Source organism: Apus apus, chromosome 3, assembly GCF_020740795.1.
Source record: "Apus apus isolate bApuApu2 chromosome 3, bApuApu2.pri.cur, whole genome shotgun sequence".
NCBI classification, from domain to species: Eukaryota; Metazoa; Chordata; class Aves; order Apodiformes; family Apodidae; genus Apus; species Apus apus.
In genome coordinates, this window is record NC_067284.1 from 86,990,585 (window position 1) to 87,012,980 (window position 22,396).

The 22,396-nt window shown below is 40.4% G+C and overlaps 1 protein-coding gene across 1 annotated transcript in view; it reads right to left on the minus strand.

The window, feature by feature from the left end:
• The window catches only part of DISC1 (DISC1 scaffold protein), a 187,741-nt gene that overhangs the window by 146,664 nt on the left and 18,681 nt on the right, over positions 1-22,396 (minus strand). The window contains exons 2-3 of the mRNA XM_051613527.1: positions 20,388-21,376; positions 15,967-16,036 (exon numbers count right to left, since the gene is read on the minus strand). Of these exons, the coding sequence (XP_051469487.1) occupies positions 15,967-16,036; positions 20,388-21,086 (769 nt within the window). The 5' untranslated portion in view covers positions 21,087-21,376. The remainder of the gene's footprint in view (positions 1-15,966; positions 16,037-20,387; positions 21,377-22,396) is intronic.

The window sequence follows — 22,396 nt, forward strand, 5'->3', positions numbered from 1 at the left end:
AAGAAATTTTATATCCACTGAACTCAGTGGGATTCTCAGGTGTGCAGTTTATTTGCAGGCTAGAGAGGTTATTATTCTGTGATACCTAATCTCTTTCCAAGCATAATCCAGCAGCAGAAAGAATCACGCAATAATTTGGGTTGGAACGGACCATAAAGATCATCTACTTCCAGCCCCCATGCCATGGACAGGAGCAGCTCCCACTAGAACAGGTTGCTCAAAGCCCCATCTAACCTGGCCTTGAACACTTCCAGGGAGCGGGTGTACAACAAAAGATGGGTGTATTACACCAGCAGGAAAACAAAGAGAGTCTTGAAGGGACAAAAATGGCCAGACTAGACCAGACTCACATCCATCCAGCACAGGATCCTGCCTGCAGCAGTGACAACTCAATGTTTCAACATTTCAAAGGATGGAGAGGCAAAGCCTACAGGGGCAGCATGCCAGCCTCTGGAACACTGCACACGGTGCTTGTGCCTGGAAATCCTAAGGATCTCTTCAGCAGGCTCCGGGAATTATGAGGCTGCCATACTTTATACCTGATGCAATTCAGCTATGATGAACATGAAGAAAATAAACCCTTAAACAAAATTTCATTGTGTTAAGTTTCTAAAACCTTTTCCAGAAATACTTATTTAAACAGATTTAAGCAGAAGGTGCATCAGGTACAACAGGCACAACAGGCAATGTGTCAAATACATGAAAAAGTATAATAAAAAATACAACAAAGTATTTGCATAAAGTTTTAAAGAAAGTAGAAGTCTGAATATTATTCTTCAAAAATACTCCTATAGTCTATTTCCCTCTGTACAACTACCTTGTTCCCTACATTATATCCCTGTTACTGAGCTTCAGTGAAGATCAAAAGTCTTTTTTATTTTTTCAAATAAATTCTAAAGAAGTTGTCCCTGACACTGTTAAATTTGCACTGTCGTAATTCTAAATTATATTCACTTTCTTCTTCCCCTATTATTAGACAGAAGAATTAACATAAAACTCAAAAAAGTTAAAAATAAAAAGCCTTCAAGTGGCAAAAATATCTCTTGTCCAATTCAGACATTCTTGGTCACTCCACCCAGTTTCACAAATTTTACTTTGGAATCAAACCATCATTTGTCCTTATCCTTAACAAGATTCTTTAAATTGCTTATTTTCTAAGGAAAGAATTAGATATTAAGGTATCTTCTAGCACTATACCTTTTTCTTTTTCCCTAGCTTAGCTTTATTTTCTTCACATATAAATAAGACTTCGGCTTATTCATCTAAATCTATCAACAATGAGACCTTGCTTTGAAACAAGCACAGATTTGCTCAAATTCTGGCAAAAAGGATGGGAATGGAATTAAAATCTTGTCAGTGGCTGGCCACAAGGCTCTCGTCAGAGCAGAACGTAAAGCTTACCCAATGTGGTTACATTAAGGGGCAATTCCAGCTGAACCCCAGACCTGCAGGCTGCCAGCACACCTGCAGTCACATCAGGACTATGGAACCAATCAGACCATCAGAAGCTTTAGCTCCAGGCAGCAACTTAGAAAGGAAGAAACAAAGATAGGGGTGAGCTTCAGAAGTCAGCTCCGTGGAGATGTCCCACAATAGCTCAATACAGATGACCCACTCCCAATATTAAAGGCAACCTGGCAATTTCCTGGAAATACTGGGAGTGGGAAGAGTGACTGCAGGGGACTATTAGAAAAGGAGAAAGGAAAGAACAGTGATGCAAATTATTAAGAAGGTGCAAATGTTGCTAGCTGCAGCACAAAGTATGGCATAAAACACAAAAGATGATGACTGCAGGCAGTGGGCAAAGGGGAATGTACTCTGAAGTGAGAAGTCAGGCTGGGAAATTACAGAAAGCAAGAAGAAAGCTAGAAGAATAGTATTGTATTTGAGGCCAGATGCTTAATGCATTCTCCACCACTTCTTGGGAAAAAGAGAAAGAAAAAAGTATATGTTTCAATGTTAATATTTGCTTGTTAATAAAAAACAATCCCACTGTTCTTCCAAAATGGAAAGCTCTGATAAGACCAAAGACAAAAGGTATAGGCAAAGAGCAAGCCACGAGTACAATCCTGTTCTTTCACTGTCAACAAAACACATTAGAAAATGGTTAGCTTAACCCAGCCCCTTCCCGTTACACATTCTTTCCAGAATTATTCTTTGGTGATCACACATAGAAGAAGTCTGAAGCCTCAGGAAGGGACAAGGAACTTCATCAGGAGCCAAGGATGGCCTTGCAGAATCTGACCCAAACCATTCACAGCCAGCAGAAAAACAACACACAGAAACAGATACCTCCACCACCCAAATCCTTTCTATTAAGTTTCCAGAGGGCACAGATTTAAACCACCAGCATCTGATTTTGATGCAGTAGATGTACTGCATGTGGCTTGCTCCCATACTAAAGAGCACAGTGGCTTGACCTCCAGCTCCTCTCATACCTGCACTGTTGTTCCTCATGCTCCTGGAGGGCTACTGCAAATAAAGGCATGCAGGGAAACACCACCTGCTCAGAAAAGGTCATTAACTTTCCAGTCTGGTGAAAATCAACTCATTGAAAGGGACAAGAAAGGGACAATGAAGGTCCACCTTGTCATCATGCCCCTATTTTGACTTCAGATTACAGGGAGGCAGCAGTGACTATTTTACAGCAGCTGAGAGCCTGCAGCTCAGAGGACAGTGAAAACCACAGAAATGCAGCACAGCAGCAGGATGATAATATCCACTATAGCCCCCAGGGGACTACAATTAGCAGGTGATGAGCAAATTCACGCCCTACTCACCAGATGACAAGCAAAAACAGCAGCAGCACAGGCTAACAAAGCCTGCTGGCTGAATAAATAGATTAAAAGGGCACAGGAGAGAAGAACCTGTAACTCAGGGGAGGTTACAAAAGACACTTGCCAAGCACCCTCCTAAAATATAAAGTGAGGAGAAGAAAAGTTACTGCTAGGCAATATCCTAATGCTGTAAGATGAGAGCATGGGAATAGAGGATATCCGAGTGGGAGACAAGGGAAAGCAAGCTTCTTGCCTTACAGTCACTGAAGTTCCTCTTATCATCCCATGCAGACAGGGTGCACTCTTCTTCAGGCTTAATTCCCATGCCCAAAAGAAGGGAAATCTTACATTTTTAAAATAGCACCTGCTGGGGGTGGATTTGCACAGCAGGAGCCCCAGCAACTCCTCATGTCCAAAGTTAAGGCAGTAAAGAAATAGCTGTTTCTTAGCTCTTTTGCCAGAAAGGAACCCCAAGGAGCATATTTCTGAATGAACATGTACAGAATCCAACCAGGAACAGCAGTTCTGACAAATCCCTATTTCCCACTGGAATTACTCTTAATAATTAGCATTCTCTTCTTCATTAGAGTCAATCCCATAGATTTTAGTAGCAAGCAGCTGCCTATGCATGGAAGCAGCTGAGCAATAAGGAAGGAAGAGGCCATTTAAGTTTCGACTGAGAAACAAGCATGGCAAGAGCATCACCTACACAAAGACCAAGCGCCGGCATCGTAACACTACACAAGAAGACATCATAATACTGCTAAACATATCCCAAATCTATGGGATGTTTCTCAAACAGGTATTCAAGACCAAACTGGCCCCCTCACTGATAAGAGGAAGCAGTACAGTCAAATTTATTGAGGGCGGGCAGTGCTGAAATACTCAATCAACTTTTTAACCTTAACCCTGAGCTCCCAAGAACATTCTCTAACTAGAAATAAGCATTGTCACAGATTCATCCTAACCTTCAAAAGAAATCTGCAGCAGTTAGTTAATCTTAGCTGAGCAGAAAATTAACATCAAGGAAGATCCATCCCCTCTGTATCTCTCTTCTGCCAGTTGGTTTGGGTTGCTGCTTAAAACTCTTTTGCATAGACGGGGTGACTGGTATTTTTTGTCACCTTTAGCTGGCCCCAGTATCTTCTGTCTACTTGCTTGGAAGCTGAGATGATAGGTTTGTGCACTACAAATCACTTACAAAAGACTTCCAACTGTCAAGAGTCAATTGGCCTGTAAAAAGTATCATCTAGTATTTCACACCTTTTTCTTTATTTTTCTAAAGGTTATCCAGTGTGCTCTGGTATAGGCAGCCTTTCTGGTTGCCTGCCAGGGCTGTATAAATGCTTTCTTTGCTTTCCCAAGAGTACTTCAAGAAATTCTGCACCACAGGTTAACATGCAAGAGTATTTCTTTTAACTAGGCATTGCAGATAATGGTAATAATGTGTACTGTTACAGTAAATGACAGATAAATCTTGACTATTAAAAACAGACATCAGTAATTTCAGGCAGATACCCAGTGCATCTTTGTAATGGATGGCAGAAATTTAGATCATATTAAAAAACCACCAAAAACATTCCTTAGAACTAGTAGGCATCAACTATACGTACCTGAACTACCCACCACCCAAACAACTCTTTAGATCTTCCTACAGACAAAGAAATATGAACCACACAGGCATATGCCTTACGTGAAATAAATTAATAAACTCACATCTATCTTGGACAAGGACACCTCACCTTCTAGGATCCCTACTGCAGCAGTGGGGAAGGTGTAAAAGCCACCAACCTGCTCACATCTGTTACAGAGAGAAATAGTTTGGGTAAGTGCACAGAAGGGCAGGCAGCATGCTGAACTCGGGAATGGAGAAATAGGAGCACAAAACTTCACTTTTCAAATAGAAATAGAGGAAAGGCTGCCTCTTAGGAAAGGGAGATCTGGGAGAGTTTTTAGGAGCAAGGACAGTACGCTTCCCTGAATAACTAATTTTCCATCCCTCTAATTTCTGAAACAAAAATTGATTTTGTAAGCAACCATTCTGTTCATTATTAGTTTCATTAGTTGCTCTTACCAGCGTTTACTCTGAACACAATTAGAGGCATTTCACAAGGAGATTTCTGTTAAGCAATTATATACTATAAAATTAAAGCAGTGAACAAAGGGCTTCTAGAAAATTAAAGCAGGCACAGTATGTGAGGCAGACTTGGCCCCTACCTCCAAAGAGGCAGCAGACAGGATGAGGTTGCTTGTATACAAGAGGAGGTCAGGAAATGTGGCTGACACAGTCCCTGCAGGAGCACACACCGATGTATAAGAAATCTCTCACCATAGGCTCATAGAAGTCAAAGTCCAGGTTTGCTTCCTTAAAGCTACAACCCAGGGGATGCTTGTCGAGCAGAACCAGGTCTGCTGCATTATCCCCCTGGAATTACTCCAGTCCTTACATGACCTATTACTATAGCCATCACATAACTGAGTTCTGGCTTGGATGGAAATTGATTTTTTTTTTTTTATTCATCTGTGCAAAAGCAACATTTTTCAGCACACTTCAACAAGCAAAAAAAGCTTCCTTTCATTTTTTGACATAACTAATGATTTTTTTTTCCTGTGTTCAACAAATAAGAGTGCCACAAGCAAAGAAAGCAAGTCAAATACAGCTCAGCTGCTTTGCTGTCCACAGTGTTTCTGAGTAATTCCCATCTGTTTACACTGGGGAGGCATGAGCCATTCACACACAGACATGCAGCCTTGCATTCTCCTTGCCTGACATAAGAGGAGAGGGCTTTTTTCCTTTTTTTTTTCCCCTGAGAGAAGTAGTACCAATGAAATCATTTTGCTGAGCACGTAAGGCTGTCTCTAAATATTCAGACTGAACAGGTCAGTCAGTACAACATGCATAGGTAATAAGCAGGGCCTAAGGATCTTGAAAGCAAGAGGAGGGAAGAGAGAAACATACCTTGTACACAGTAACAGGCAGGTTCAACCAACATGCAAAGGGGCACATAAATGAGAAAAAAATTAAGACATTTGGTAATACCATAGATACAGAGGATGGCACATGGAATTAAGCTTACTTGTTCCCTTGCCAGTTTTCTCTCCTCCTTATTTGGAACCGCATGATTGTTTTCAAAAATGTCCAAAACAAGAAATGTAAAAGTCATTTAAATGAAATAAGAACACCCTGCTGGATCCTGTGTATTCCTCGTTACAAGTCCTGGGAGTTACAGGTGAAAAAAAATATATCTCCTGAGATAGGAAATATGAGACTGCAAAAAATTAAGAACACTTATCTACAGACAGACATGAACAAACTTGTGATGGAGATTAATATCATAAAGCTAATCCAGTAGCAGTGCTTCTGCAGGCCCAGTGCTCTGAAACAGAATTAAATTTTTATTCTGGAAAAATTCTACTTTGATGGGGGGTTTTTGGTTGTTTTTTTGCAAAAAATTTTCATGCTTTCTCCTTCTCAGTACCTCTTTCCCTGGAAGGTCTTGTCATTTTATATATCATGATGATTTTTTTTTTAAACACTTACACATCTTGACTTCCCTTGCCCTAGATCTTGCAAGGCAGCTGCCATAGCATGACTGAAACCTCTTCATTCAGAACTCCTCATTATTTTCATTCTTGCTATTAGTTAGATAGCACCAGAATAACCAGCTGTTGAAGCCTGCCTGTGTCTGGGGAGATTTCAGCTCTTGCTCAAGTGTTTTCTCCAGTAAGGAAAGGTCATAATTAAAATATTTCACACCAAAACCTCCTGCACTTCAATATGAATTTGTGTTTCATTTTAATTATTGCAGTGTGCTTAAAAGAGCTGAGCTTTTTTGTTTTATTCCTTTTGTTTGTTCTTTGAAAGGACAGGTTGGCAGATTCTCTATGAGCCTGAGCAACAAAGCATGACATTTGGCCTATGAATATACAGTAACAGATACTGCTTGTACACATTTGGAGAAGGTCAGGATCAGTGTAGCACCCTTAAGTGACCAGAGCTACTTTCTTAAACCTGTAAACACAAGACTTCAGTAGACTTACTAATGTGCTGTTGAGCTTTCTGCTTCCAGCTCACCAGCTTGACTCTTCCTCAGATTAAGAACTGAGAAATTTTTCTCCTTGAATGATATTTGATAGATGAAGATTTTTCAGCAATAAATCCCATTAGTAAAGATAGCACTACATTATGGCATGCAGGAGGAACCTTTTCTCTCTGCATTATTATATGCTCATCATTAAGAGATGCATTCAATTTCAGATGACTCTCACTGAGAAAGTTCTCGTTGCTGCTCAGGATTCATACTGAAAAGAGCACAACTTCAGCTCAGTGTAGAGCAGCACTCAAAAGTCAGCCCACTACAACAACCAAAAATAACCACCCAACTTACTTTGGTAAAACATTTTAATGCAATTTTCAGGGCACAACCATACCCTCAGCTATTTGAGGTCTGACAATAGGAAGTCACATACATAAGGGTTTACGTAGGCCTGATTCACTGCAGTCTTAAAAGCTCTTTGAACTGTTCTTTGCCTCAACAAAATCCAACTGTACTGATAATACCCTACAACTCAAATATATTACTTCTCTTCCTGAAGCCTAGCTGTGACATAACCTCAGAATTTAGACCTCATTTAGAGATGGGAATAACTTGCCACCTCCATCCAGTGCTGAGCTATATATAGAATTCGCTCAACCCATAGATTTAAATTTAATGTTAAACCATGCTTCCTGGCTGACAAATTTCCACTCCTACCATAATTCTAAGAGATGTTCAAATCCTGCCGTCTCCTCCTGTGCACACAAGCACACAGACCTATAACTCTCATCTAGACCCCACTGATTTTCTAATGAGACCCTTGATGCACAAATCTACTCCAAGTTTGCTTGATGGCAGGCCCAACCAAAGCACGATCAAATCACTCAATGGACTAACATGGTCAACAAATGTACACTGACAGACCACAAGCTGCCATCAGGCTCACAGATGAAATGGCTCTGATGAGCAGACAACAAAGCAATTTTTTCCCCTAAGAACTGATGTAATGGAGGAGGGATGCATGTAGAGACTTGATAACACAACTCCGGTTCACAGGGACTATATACAATGTAATGTGTGCTTGCAGCCCTGAAAGGCTACTGTAGCCTAGGCTGCATCAAAAGAAGCATGACCAGCAGGTCAAGGGAGACGATTTCGCCCCTCTACTCCACTCTCATGCACCTTGAACACTGCATCCAGTCCTGGAGCCCCCAACATAAGAAGAACAGGGAGCTCTTGGAGAAAGCCCAGAGGAGGGCCACAAGGATGATCAGAGGGCTGGGAGCACCTCTCTTACAAGGACAGACTGAAAGTTGGGACTGTTCAGCCTGGAGAAGGCTCCAGAGAGACCTTAAAACAGCTTTCCAGTACCTGAAGGGACCTACAGGAAAGCTGGGGCAGAGTCCTTTTACAAGGGTGTGTAGTGATAGGACAGGGGGTAATGGTTTTAAACCAGAAGAGGATAGATTTAGATTAGAAATTAGGAAGAAATTATTTACTGTGAGGGTAGTGAGACACGGGTACAGGTTGCCCAGGGAAGTTGTGGATGCTCCCTCCCTAGAAGTGTTCCAGGCCAAGTTGGATGGGGCTTTGACAACCTGGTCTAGTATGAGGTGTCCCTAACGGCAGGAGAGTTGGAACCGATGATCTTTAAAATCACTTTAAAATCACTTCCAACCCAAACCACTTCCGCTATGTGGAAGATGGAGATGCACAACGGGAACATCAGTATGCTCAGCTGAAAATTTTTTTGAAAATACTGTCATTCTTAAAGCTCTTGACTACTTCACCTGAGACTGAAGAATTGAAGCAAATCTTCTACTGGACATGTAATTGTTGCCTCCTTCTGAACAGTCACATTTACCTGACCTTTCTGAAATGGTCCAATTAAGGATGAAGGACAGAAAAGCACAACGCTGGGTATAGTCTCATAGCTGAAGCAAAAAAGAACTCAGAACAGCAATCACTTCCAGAAAGCAAACATCTCTTCCATCTGATGAGGCTGATGGCCCTCTTCCTTCAACTCCATCTGCTGTATCATCTACACTGTCCCTGTAAATTTATATGTCAAAAACTCCCCTTATATTAATTTTTAGGAGGAAAAAAATGTTTTGCCATCCATTACATTGCTAAATGACACACTGTTTTGGAATACATCCTCAGTAGACAACATGGTATGTCTGCACATATTTAGAGGGTTGCCTTTATTTTTTTGTGAAAAATGACATTAGTGAAATTCTTGTCTCAAGCCATAAGCCAGACAATCAGACATGGAGAGGAAAGTTTTATTTCTGAAATACAGAAATAATGAGCAACCTTTAACATTTACTTTATTAAAAAATATGTATGTATGAGAGCATTTCACATGCATTTGACAACACAAAGGAAATTCACATGCAGGCTGCATTGTCTGGACTTTTAACTGTACACTTTTTTTAAAAAAAACATAAAACTCTTCAGATTAAAACAAGTTTACTCCAGCAACAGAAAGTAGAATTAAGTTCAAGGATCAGGCTGATATTTACAGGTTTATTCATATGCGTTTGTTATACCATAATTCATTTCAAAACACGTAATTTTAAAAGTGACAGATCATTGCTGTGACTGCACATCTGATCTTCAACTCTATAAGGAAAACTAAAGATAGTCTCACCATTGAGTGATGCTACCTCTTCTACTTGTGCTTTCAGAAGAAACCCAGCAGTCAAATTTTGTACTCTTCATCTACAAGAGAGGGCTGACATGCCTGCAGAACTATAAACACACCCCAGCACGGGCAACTGAGTCTGGGCATAAGGACCAGAAGAAAGACTCAGGAAAAAGGGAAATGTAATTGACTTGAGACAATCTCACTTTGCAGAGGAGTTTGACAAGTAATGGGAAGTCTCAAATAAAAGCATCCTATTAAGAAATTCAACCAGACACCACCCAGCAATCAGCGTTACCAATTCCCCAGAGGGGATGCATACTGGAAGACTTTTGGTCTTGCTTTCAAATAATAGTAATCCAGTGTCTTTTTTATTCTCAATTACACAGAAGTTCCATTACCATGTCATACAGAAGTTACTATCCCATGTCCAGTCATTTATTAAGCAGACAATACTTTAAAAGAGCAGGTGTTTCACCCCACTCCCTTAACATTTTTATACCATTAGTGTAAGACAATGGCAACAAAATAAATTTCTAGTTGTTGGTTGAATTAATAATCCTACTGTCTCCAGTGGTGACAATGCAAACGAAAGACAATCATGTTACCTGGAGTTGATATTTCTAAAGAGCAAGGGAAAGAGAAAATATGAGTATAAAATTGTTCTGCATGATTGTGCAAGTGCAAAGTAAGCAGATGGGCTAGGTAGCAGGAGAGGCACATCACACACTTAGTAGGTACTGTCCAGATAGCACATCAACACTTCTTCCAAGCTACACCCATCAGAGTTCTGTACAGCAATTCAGCAAGTAGCTCTTAAATCATCCATAATTGCTTATTTTGTTCAGATTTTTACATTGCTTTTTTGCTTGTAAGAGACTAGCTAGGATAGCTAGGAACAGCTTGGCTGCATCATGGACTGAGGAACAGAGCCTATCATAGGAGGGGTAGCCCGCAGTGTCAGTTTTAAACAGCAGATGGCTGGGAGTAGAGAAACCTTCCAAACACATGGTATGCCAAAACTTCAGCAATTTTCTTTTTGTCAAACAGCTTCCAGAAACATAAGACGTAGCTGAACCTCTTCACACCGGCCAAGATGAAAATAAGAGAGCACAGTAAAATCCCACAAAATACTAATCACATCCTAAAAATATTTAGGCTGCACAGTCCAAGCAAGATACTGTATGACTACAGCAGCTTCCTCTCCAATACTGGCTGAGGAATTCAAAATGCAGAAAATACATTTTCAGTGTGTGGGCATAGGCAGACCAACAGCACATTCCCGACTGACCTCAAAGACACGCTCTGATGTGATGGAAAATGAACAACTGGGCCAAAATGAGGGTTCACATAAAAAAAAGTTACAAGAAGTTGCTAAAGATTCATGTGCTACACAGTTAATGAACACAAGAAGTGAAAGTACCAAGAAATGTATACAAGATGACCTCCTTGTAAAACATTGGCCATTATTTATTTTTTTTTTAGTATTAGCAAAAAAACCCACAACAAAACAAACACAAAACTGGCAGTTTTCCAGCTAACAGACAGTAAGATAAGGAATTTCAGACTTTTAAGCTATAACTGTCTCTACTCCTGTCCCAACTACATGACTTTAAAAAATTAAATCAATAGCAACTAGATAAGCCTGACACAGATTGCATAAAAAGAAATGGTGATAGGAGAATAGACAGAAATTGGCTGCTAGTAGACAGAAGCCAAGACCAAGTATTTGAACAACAGCAGCTCGGGCCACAGTTTAAGCTATCACGAACCAATAAATGGATATGGACAGAAGTTACCTTTTCATTTCAGACTGGTGTCTTAAACACCAAACTCAGGCAAGCGGGAAGAGTTGTGAGGCTTGTGTTGATTCTGTTTTGTTGCAAGGAAAATTTAGTCTAATTTACATGTCACACAATTACTTCACAGAGGTGCAAACCATCCGGAAAAAAAAGTACAATCCAAAGTAACATTTCTTTGAGAATTATCTCCAGATGTAGCTTCTCTCTCAAATTCATTGTCCTTTCTCAGAAAGAAGCTAACTCGCCCTTGGTTCTGTGTCCCGTTATAACAGCCATCTGTCAAGCAAGCCTTTTTCAAAATAACAAGTACAGTAAAGTGAGGATTCTATCTAACCCTCATCTGCAAATACTTCTTCCAGAAAAAAAAAACAAAAAAAAAAAAACAAACAATAAAAAACCCCACAACACCTGCTTGAAGATCAAATTGATTCAAATGTGTAAGAGCTATGATCCTGCAGGCCCTGAGACATGTAAAGGACAACTGGTTTGAAGAGGTCTCAGAGCACAAGCAAAAAACAAACAAAACCAACAACAACAAAAAAGAAAAACACAAAAACACTTTTTCTGCCAAGTGCACAAGCCCATGGTAGCTCAGCAATTCATAGAGCTCAAGCTTTGAGACCTCAACTAAAATCACTGAAGGCTCACATGACGCAAAACATATCTACAGCATTAATATTCATTGTTGAGATAGGATTGGTTTTGCCATGACAAGCATAAATGTTTGTTTTCTAGCTGCCATGTTGGACTGAGGAGTTGCTCTGATTTACTTAATGAACTTCGCTGGAGAACCCTTTGAATGCAATCTGATTGCACAGAGAAGTTACCATTCCCTACCAGTTGCAAGCAGACTTAATTTTTTTAATTAAAAATCAGTAGTTCTGCAGAAAAGTATTTCTGAGTAATAAGACAGCATGTGAACCAGTAGCAGAGTTCAGCAGCAAGATTCAGTTATGACACTTCGTTACCAATCCATTTGTCCCTTACACCAGGCAAGGTTGAGGAGTTCAGAAAGCAAAGAACAGGAAAAGGGTTTTTAAATGTTTGGGCAGTAGATTTGTACTGAAAAATTCACTTGCTTCCACTGCAAACACAACTCCCACAAACACACACAAAGAAAAAAACTGTTTTTTTTTTTACCTCCTGTATTCAGCAGTGTGTTTAACCTTGGAGCTGTCAAGCTCCATCATGAATAATGAGCCATGACAACACTCCAAGTGATCCTTGGAGAACAGACCAATTTTTACTATATGCTATGCAAGGCAAAATGCTGTTATCGTATTCCCATGATACTGTACCTGCTTTGAAAATATACAGTAATGTGGCCATCAAGAGGAGATCACAAGCAAATACAGAAAAATAAGCAATTTCCTATTATTTCATCACCTACAAACACTGGATGAGCCATAAACCAAGTAACATACTGAGGATTCCTATTTAAAATTAAACCAGGACTGAGAAGGAGCAAGCATCTGTTCTATGTTTCTGCAAAGAGGAAAAACAAATATATCTTTATTTCTGACCTGTTTGCAAATAGGTATTTGTTCTTGGATTTGTAGTGGGAAAAACTTGCCTTTATTTCTGTGCCATTTCCCAGTCTCATTGCCACAACAGAAAACACCATGCATCACTGCAGGAGAACTACTTTACCCACACTTTAGTTTCAAAATTACTATGAACTATGGGAGCTTTCAGAAAGCTTTGGAGAGCATGAATGCAGCAATGACAGTAAATTGTTGCCTCTCCTTAAGTTATGAAGTTTGCAGTGTCAGATAGCAGAAATCAGTCCTGAGCACTTTGAGGAGTGTTAAGTGCTAACACATTGCTCTCCTACTGAGCTACCCTTAAAAAACAAGCCCTCTCCTGCAAGTCTGGATGGCTCTTAAGAGAGCCAAGGCAGAAAAATCTGGAGTTCTTGTCTATGGTTGAAGTTGAAGAAGTGCCTCTACCACTGAAGCAGTAACATACACACAATAATGTATTTTATTGACAATTTTGTTTTCTATTTGGAGGTATAGCCACCCAAACCCCTCCTCTACCTGCTCTCCTTCTCCTCTACTCAACTCTTCTACCTACAGGGCATTTCCCAGCTACACGTCGTACTAGATCTGTCTCCTTCACCTGCAGCACTCCTAGATCAATCACCAGGACCCATGCTACCACCACACACATCACAACCATAATCTCCAGTTGAAAACAGTACTGCTGTTAACAGAGGGCTCACTCTATACTCAAAGAAGTCCCACAAATTAGAGGGGCAGTAATTTTATTTTTAGCATTCTAGTTAAAATGTCCTTAGCCTTCTGCAGACACTGTGTCAGTTTCTCCCACTCGCTGACAATATATTTCCATTTATGCCCCGCAATCACAACTCTGCACATTTAGCAGTTCCATTCCCTGCCAGCAGTATTTGGCAACAAGATCCCTTTAAAGAAGGCTAATTACAGATTTCACTTGAACAGAAATTGGTTCTCGGCCAATCTGTAAGCTCTTTAATAAGCTTTCAAACTTCACTTCATGCCAGGCAAGACTTTGTTCTCCACCAGCAGCAGCAACATATCTAAAAGCAAAGGTGGAAAGCTTGCCCCTGCAGGAGAGGGAAGGTCAGTCACAGGTCTAATCTTCTTGCAGCACTGCACCTTCTCCATGTGAGTCTTTCCCTGGAGTTTAGACTGCCCATGTTTTGCAAAAGAGCAACTAGGGAGGCCAGTTCAGATATCATTAAAGTAATGAAAAGTAGTCACAAAAATCCCCATCTGACAGCTGTATCAGAAGAGGAACAAACGCCAGTATGACAAAGTGGATCAAGGAGTCAAAAATTAGGAATTTACAAAATGAAGGATGCCTGGCCATATGCATGCATGAAGCGTGGCGTTTTCTGAGAACATTTATATGAAGATGGAGTTCCAGTTTTCCAAGTGATGGAGGAACTCAACGCATGCAGAGTTTCTCAAGGACCTCAGTATCTAGTCAAATATCAGGACAAATGCTTTCTGCCTATATATGTCAGACCTAGAACAGAAAACAGTAATTACACCTGTGAATGCTCCTCTCCACCTTCGTACTGCTGCCACTTCTGCTTTCTAAGCTGTGCCCATATGACCTGGTGGAATCCCATTTCAGCCAGACCATTTTCCTAAGGGAATTAATGCAAGACTCTACAAACTGTCCTTAGTTCTACCAGCCTGATAACTAGAGTGGAAACTGAAAAGGGTAATTGATAAAACAACAGTAAACAGAAAGATGGTCCTGCTTTGAAGATCACAGAATGTCAGGGATTGGAAGGGACCTATAGGGATCATCTAGTCCTGGATACAAGACTAGTACCCAGGAAAAGTACACGAGCTTTCTGTGCAAGGTTAGAAGAGTCATAATTTTCCACTGTGGTCAACAACTACATGACATCACATGCAGATGTCACACTTAAGATATTTAAATAGTGTTGTCAGAGTGGCTGGTTGCCCAGAAAATCCTAGCTGGAATCTGTAGATGCCATGCACACCCAGTACACAGTGATTGGGAAGTCGCCAACTGGTAAACTCAACCCACAGGCACTTAAAGAAGAGTTATGAGTGCTAGACAGGTAAAGCATACATATCAATAGTGTCTGTTTGACAGAAACCCACACTCAGATTTTAACATACATAAAGGTTTCCCCCACTGGGAGATGCCACACTGAAAGAAAGGCTTGTGACAGCAGCAGACTTTTCTCCTATATATAAGTGAGCCTTTAAGAGGCTAACAGAACCACTCTTGCAAAAGGGCTACACACCTACGCTCTAAACACTGTTAGAACACATTTTAATCATCTCGGGGGACACCTTTGGGAGCAGGGACACAGAGCCACAGTAGAATTGTAAAGCATTATATTAGTTTTGAAAGACAAGCCATAAGTCTGACCACCCCCTAAAAGCAGAGAATAAAAAATTGACAGGAAAGCAACTTTTTCTCACCTCATTCTCTGAAATACCCTTGCAGATTTTACTGAAACATTTGCAAGGCTTCCCAACTTATGCTACATCTAGTGGGAAGAATTTATTCTAGAACACAGAACAGGAACCAATAAGAAACCCAAAATGTGTATTTCAAGAGGCTGTAATTATGAGTGCATTCACACACACAACTTATCAGAAGTGCCAAAGCATTTGAAAGGAAAAGCACTATTCAAATACAGATATTTGCCAGCTGCTGTATCACCATCATATTCTCTAGCTGGTTTTGATCTAACTCAGTGGACATCAATCCAATCCCACAGGACAGTATCATTCACTTTTATAATAGCTACTGACCTAATTTCTGTGTTTGAGCCCTGCTATAGCACCATGACTAAATGTGGCAAGCAACAAATCACACTGTCAGCAGCCAGTGCCTGTCCTTTCTTCTTTCAAAGCTTTCATTCATTTCTGCATTTTTTAAAGTCATGCTGCTTCAAAACAGCTGATCCAGATGGTGGGTATTTGGATTTCAACCTTCCCACATGGTCATGTGGCTCAAGAAAATAAAAACTCTTGCTACCTGCTGCTGACCTGCTACTTCCTTGAATTTGTTTCCTGCCATACAAAATAATAAACAATACAGCTCATCATACTAGTCTTCCACACCTAACCATCACTATGTAACAAATAGAAAATAAAATTGAGGAATGAGAGGGGAAGGAAGAAAGCAGCATGATCCAGTGGGGGGTAAGGGGGAACAATTCTCACCTCTATCATAGTCATCTTCTTCTATTGCTTTTTCCTGAAGCCTCTGAAGCCGTAAGATCAAGGATTTTACCTATGCAAAGAGAAGTTTTATTATGAAAGAAGCTGCATTTGAAACTATTTAGACTGTTAACCTCTAGATGCTGTAAAATTAATGAATTACTACAGTGCTAGAATGGCTCAATTTTGAGAGCTAAGCCCAAAATTTGTTAAGATCTATTTGGAAATCAGCTGAACTGCAGCTAGTTGAGCCAAGCAACGCTTTAGTCCAAACACATACAGAGAATAACAAACAATATTTATTGAAAAGCAAAAGAGATCACATGATTATGGGATATTTTTCACATTTGAACAAATCGAAGTAAGGATTATTAGAGGATTCTGTCAGCATGACATCTATTTCTAATCACATTGTAGTCAGTAGTGTGTTCTTGAGTCCATTCTAACAATTTTTTGCCTATATGAGTTTTGCATAAAACAAACCCAGAATTTCCATCTGCAAACCACATTTTCTTCTGCAAGTTAAAAGAAGAATGCAGCATGAATACTTTGGAACATGTATACTCATGGCACAAAAAAATTGTGTTCACATGCAACCAAGGAAGTTTCATTAAAATATAATTTAGGCTCATCTACATAACATTCACATTTGCATTTTCAGAAATGATGGGAAAAAAAAACACCAAGAACACCAGTTTTACACATAGAGTTCCCTTTCACACCCAAAAAGAAACTCTTACCATAACAAAGTTTCATTTAAAAATGTACTGCTTCTCTTTGTTAACATGAAGGGTCTGGAATAAAGTTCTAAATGTACTGAAAATTTGTAAGGCCAGGTGTGCATTCAAAGGTCATTACAAGTTTTTAGAGTTAGAAGAATTTGGTTAGAAGGCAGGCAGTCCTCAGTGTCATGCCAGCCACAGTCTAACATGGCTACAGTTAAAAGAGTGAAAAGTGTCTTATTATAAATTTATTGTACCAAACAAGCCATTATCAGCACTGAAAAAGGGAAACCTGGAAAAGGAAGCAGCGTATGTTCTCATAGCCCAAAACCTGAAAGTGCTTGGAAGAGCATTTTAAAAACACAAGAAAACACAGTATTTGGAGCATTCAGCACTTAAAAAGATTTTGCTCCTCACTGAAACTCTTTCATATTTAAATCCTTATGTTTAAACTCTAAATTGCATAAAGAAAAATATGTACAACCAGTCAACAACTTAATAAAAACACTCAGTTATTGTGACTACACAATCACACATAAATTAGGCAAGACATTTAAATTAATGGTATCCCTTCTAAATATGGTATGTGAAAGTGGGCTAGTCATAAAATAACTATAAATAATAAAGCCACAAAAGAATAAAAAAATGCTTGATTAATAACAGGCTATAAGATGCCCCATAGGAAAAACAAAACCATAAAAACATTGCATACAGTCCCTTTTTCTCAAGGCTTTATTTTATTTTGTATTTTGCATCCTGAAGCTCCAATCTTTTTTCTCTGAGGCTGGTGAGCAATGTGTATCATACTGCAGGGAAAAGCTCTGAACCCTCACCATAAATTATTTTCTGTATTTTATGTCATATTTTTTATAGAGTTCTAGAGAAGCCTGCAGAAGGAATGATTCAAATGACACTTTTTTCATATATGTGATGTATAACAACCATCTATACTGAGAACACAGCTTTGCTGCTGTTTGCAGCGCTGGTTCCATCATGGGCTCCCAGTGGCAGGTCATTCCAAGTCTGCTTGGGTACCCCAGCCTAGGCACACCCACAGCAAACTGACTGATGTTCTCACAGGAAAGTGTTTTCTATTTGCAGTCTGGTAAGATGTTTGGAGCTCAACTAATCAGAGAGCTGCTTCAGCATGGCATATCCTATATCTATACTATGGGATGAGCTGCTTTTTTTTTTAAATAAGTACAGAAAGCATAATTTTAACAACTGTGGTATTGTCTCCTTTTCTTGACTACAGTTGCTTTTGTTCCCTTCTGAATAGTTTAAGACTTGCTCATTATAATTATAATAGGAAGATGCTTCAAATTAAACACTTAGGACTGGCTAATTAAGGTGTTCTGGTTTGGTGGGTTTTTTGGTAGCAGGGGAGGGGCCCCAGGACTGGCTCCAGTAAGAAGCTGAGAAGCTCCCCCTGCTCCAAAACCAGCCAAGGAACCATTAAAGGGACAATAGATGCACCTCAGCGATTAACATAGGAAAGATCTGAGATAACACCTGAGCAGAGGCAGGAGAGGGAGAGAAGAGCTGTGCTGGGTAAGGAGAGCGGTGCTGGTGGTTGATGAGGAAGAAGGGGAAGAAGGGGCCCAAGCAGAAGTTTCCCTGCAACCCAAGGTGAGATGGCAGCTGTCCCCCTGCACTCATGGAGGAACGTGGTGGAACATTCCCTGAAGGCACCAGGAGGGGTGAACTTGGCCACTGGACTTGGATTTTGTGGCCAGAGGATTTGCTGCCTGTGGACTCTGACTGCGCAGCTTTGGAAGACCCCGAGGCCAGGGGAGTTTGTTCCTGAAGCAGCCCGTGACTCTGTGGGAAGCCCAGGCTGGAGCAGCTCCAGACCTCTTGAGGAAGGACTCATGAAGGAGAGGTTCATGGAGGACTCTCTCCCATGGGAGGGATTCCCTGGGGAAGCAGGGAAGGACTGTAAGGAATCCTTCTTCCTGAGGAGGAAGGAGCAGCAGGAACCACCAGCCTGTGAACTGACTCCAAACCCCATCCCCTGTCCCCCTGTGCCGCTGGGGGGAAGGAGGGAGAGAAACCGGGAACAAAGGGATTTGGGCCTGGGAAGAAGGGAGGGGTGGGGTAACATATGCAAGCCCTGCTCTTTGTGTTGTGTGTCCTGTGTGTGTTTAATTAGTGTGAAATTAAATTATTATTTTTTCCCCAAATTGAGTCTGTTTTGCCCAGGACCTTAACTGGTGAAGAACCCTCCTTGTCCTTTGTCTCAACCCAGGAGCTTTGTCCTCCTCATCCTAGAGTGTGTGTGTGGGGGGGAGGGGAGTTGACCGAGCTAACATGTGGATGTTTCTTTGTTGTTGTGTTGTTAGACATACTGAAAAAACAGAAAAATAATTTCCTATTTTGATTATGTTATATATTCCCAAATATGCAGAGAATTTATTTCCCAAACAATCCCAAACTACAGGCATATTGTAATTCCAGAATGAAGCCAAAGTAACTGCTCCACATAAATGTGTGTGAAGTCTGCAAATAAGAGAACCTAGTTTGAATCTTACATGGATAATCTATGAAAAGTACATATTCAAGTGCATCATAAACCCAGATCAGATGTCATGGAGAGTAAAGACTTAAAAGTTTCTTGACCTTTTGTCTTACCCAGGTAGTAGGATTGTGCAAAGCCTCCCCAGTGCAGGTTGTTTTACTAGGCCTAAAAACAACACAGTGCATCTCAGGTGGGATGTGAGAGCTGACAAGTCACAAGAACCTGGGTTTCTGAAAAGTGTCCCAGAAACTCAGGGCATTACTGAGAGATTAAGAAATTAAAACACCAAAGAGCCACCATACCAGAAACTACCACTCTGTGCGCCTTGAAAAAATTTGTGACATCCACCATGTCCATATTAAGCTCTGGATAACTGCCTCCTGCATGCAAAATGAACCAAATATTTGGTTCCTTATTGCACGTAAGCTTAGAACAGTCTTCCTCTGATGCCAACCCTGACATCCCAATAACTGTGTAACAAAACATAACTAACTCTTAAATTTCCCAACCTCTCTCCCACAAAGAACACAGTGAACGAGACTGCCTGTATATATGGTAGGTATACATGTGAGTATACACATGTTCAAAAAAGAAAGACTCCTACTTAAATGGCCCAGTACTCCTTTGGGTTTGGAGGGGGAAAAAACATGGGTTCAATTCCCAGTTTCAGTTAAGAGTATTTTAATTTGTGCAGGGAGCACCCATCTATTAGATTACAGGCTACTCTAACACAGGTGCCTCATTCCAAGAAGTCTTTGGCTAGACTTGCATATTTCTAATTACAAAGTTTAGTGCTTTTTAATCATGGTGCTTCATGAGCAGATTTCTTACCACACACAAATTCTGTACTACATGTACTACAAACGGCAGACACATCAGTCAACTGGGAAAGGAAATGGTATTTGTTGAATTCAGAAACTGATGTGTGACATACTAGAAATGAGAGGATCACAGTTTCAGGAGAACATAGCAATCAAGTACTGCAACAACTTTCTTTTTTTTAAAACCAAAAAGAAAAGGAAGCTGGTTCTCTAACTTCTATCATGCAGCGTGCTCCTGTAAACCTTGTGAACTAATGCAGCAAAAGCCATCCCAACTCCTACATCAACTTTTAATTTGGCACTATAAATACAAACGTTTTGAAAGCCAGAGGGAGGAATCAAAGATGAAGTGAGATTACTAACCTTTAATACGCTGCGGTTGCCAAGCAGGCAGTCCTGTAGCACTGGTTCATACTTTTTCATCAAAGTATCCCAGTTGTGGTCACTAACAGTAAAGCTGCTTTCATAGCCTGAGGTGACAGAAGAGCCAGCAGATGCTGCATCTGATGAATCTGTAGAACATGAAAATGTTGCATCTGTATCTGAGAGAGAGACAGTCTCACAGTCCTGTAGTTTATAATTTGCTGCGGTCTCATTTTTGTACTCCAAGTCTGCACTGGGCCTGGAGAAGCAATGCAAAGCTCCTAAGTGCTCATGAGTTTGCACCATCTCTTCTGGCTTCTGCAGATTTACTGCAGTGCTTGGATGCAGAACACACTCATCTTCCTTGACAAGTGACTTGCTTTCAGCACTGCCTACTCCAGAGGCCAAGTCCAGGGAGAGCTGTATGAAGCTGAAACTTGAACTAAAGCTATCGTGTGCACCAACAGAATGAGAAATATCATCTCTCTTTTGATATTCACAGTTGTTATTCACTTCTGCCTTGTCCACAGCATGCATGTTTGGGAGCTTGCTTACTTTAGTGCAGTGGCATTTCTGCTGTGTACAGCATACAGCAGAAACATCTCCTTTGCTTGTTGTTGCAGCAGGGTAAGCTGCTATCACTGTGTTTTCTAACTGTGGGCTCTTGCAACATGAAAGATTTTTGCAGCGTCCTGGCATATTTCCAGTAGTGGTCAACACTGTTACCCTGTTAGGGGGAGCTACTGCACTATTTGCAGCTGAATTACAGCGTAAGAATTCAAAGTTGTTTGGGCACTGTTTGCGTAGAGAGCAGTTCTTAAAGTCTCCACAGTGCTGCTTGCCATGTTGGAGCTCTTCTGGGCTGCAAGGCTTGCAGGCACCCAGGGACTAAAACTCTTATCTGTCGCTGAGCTTCTGGCCTCAGGTAACCTTTTCTCCAGTTTTCTTTTTATGAGGAGAGCCTGCAGGCATCAATGGCTGCTGACAATCTGTAGGAAGGAAAAAAAAGTTATTTAAGTGTTGATGTAGCTTTGTAGGCCTAACACATTGTAGCATCTGAAAATAATTATTTCTGAAAATCTCAAACAGCAGATCAGTTTCCATTTCAACAAAGCAAAGACACCGACCATACTGCAGGTAGAGGAGAAAAGTTGTTGCCAGACAATGCTGTGTATACTCATTCACTTTCTAAAGAGTTTACACTTTTTAAATGAACTCACTAACATAGTCACATTCATCAGAACGCAAACCTTAGTATGATGAATCACAATCTTCCCTATTCCCAGAAACACCCTACACTTCTTCATTTGCTTGGCAGAACACTAAAGCACAGACCGTGTTTAAGTCCCTTGGATCCAGAATTATTTTGAGGTTTACAAGCACATCTAGGACAGGACTGAATCTGCATAAAAAAATACAAGAACCACACTTTCAACAAAATTTTGCACATAATCTGTTGTTGCTTGTTTCCAGTTTCTTGGGTTCATATCCATGTTTCATTAATACAAGCAAGTGTTGCAAATTCAGGTGCAACCCTGTAACAGTCTGTGGCAGCGTATCTGTCAGTCTAATGAGCTTATTTTATAAGTTTTAATTTTGATTTATTGTACTACCTTTTGAACAAAACGTAAAGTTACAATTTTGCATGCAGGGCCATCAGTCCTAGAAAACTTAACGCCGCCATACGCTTGCTAGTGCTACTGCAGCATTAATATTGTTAATAAAGGGCCTCTGCTCAATGGCTCAATTTCCCCACGCATAACTTACTTAGATGAAAAGACAAATTTGCCGCTTGCAAAGCAAAATAGAAAAGACAAAGAAAGTGCAAAAAACCATTAAAAGTAGGAGATTAGAATGAAGTATCTTGTCTTTGTTTTCTGAAGATTTCTATACAAAAAAAATCACAAGTGAAAGATTAACTGATGAATACTTTCCATTTCATAAGGATTTACTGCAAGTCAAAAGGTATTTTATTCTTCTGTCCTGCACACAACCAACGGGAATAGACA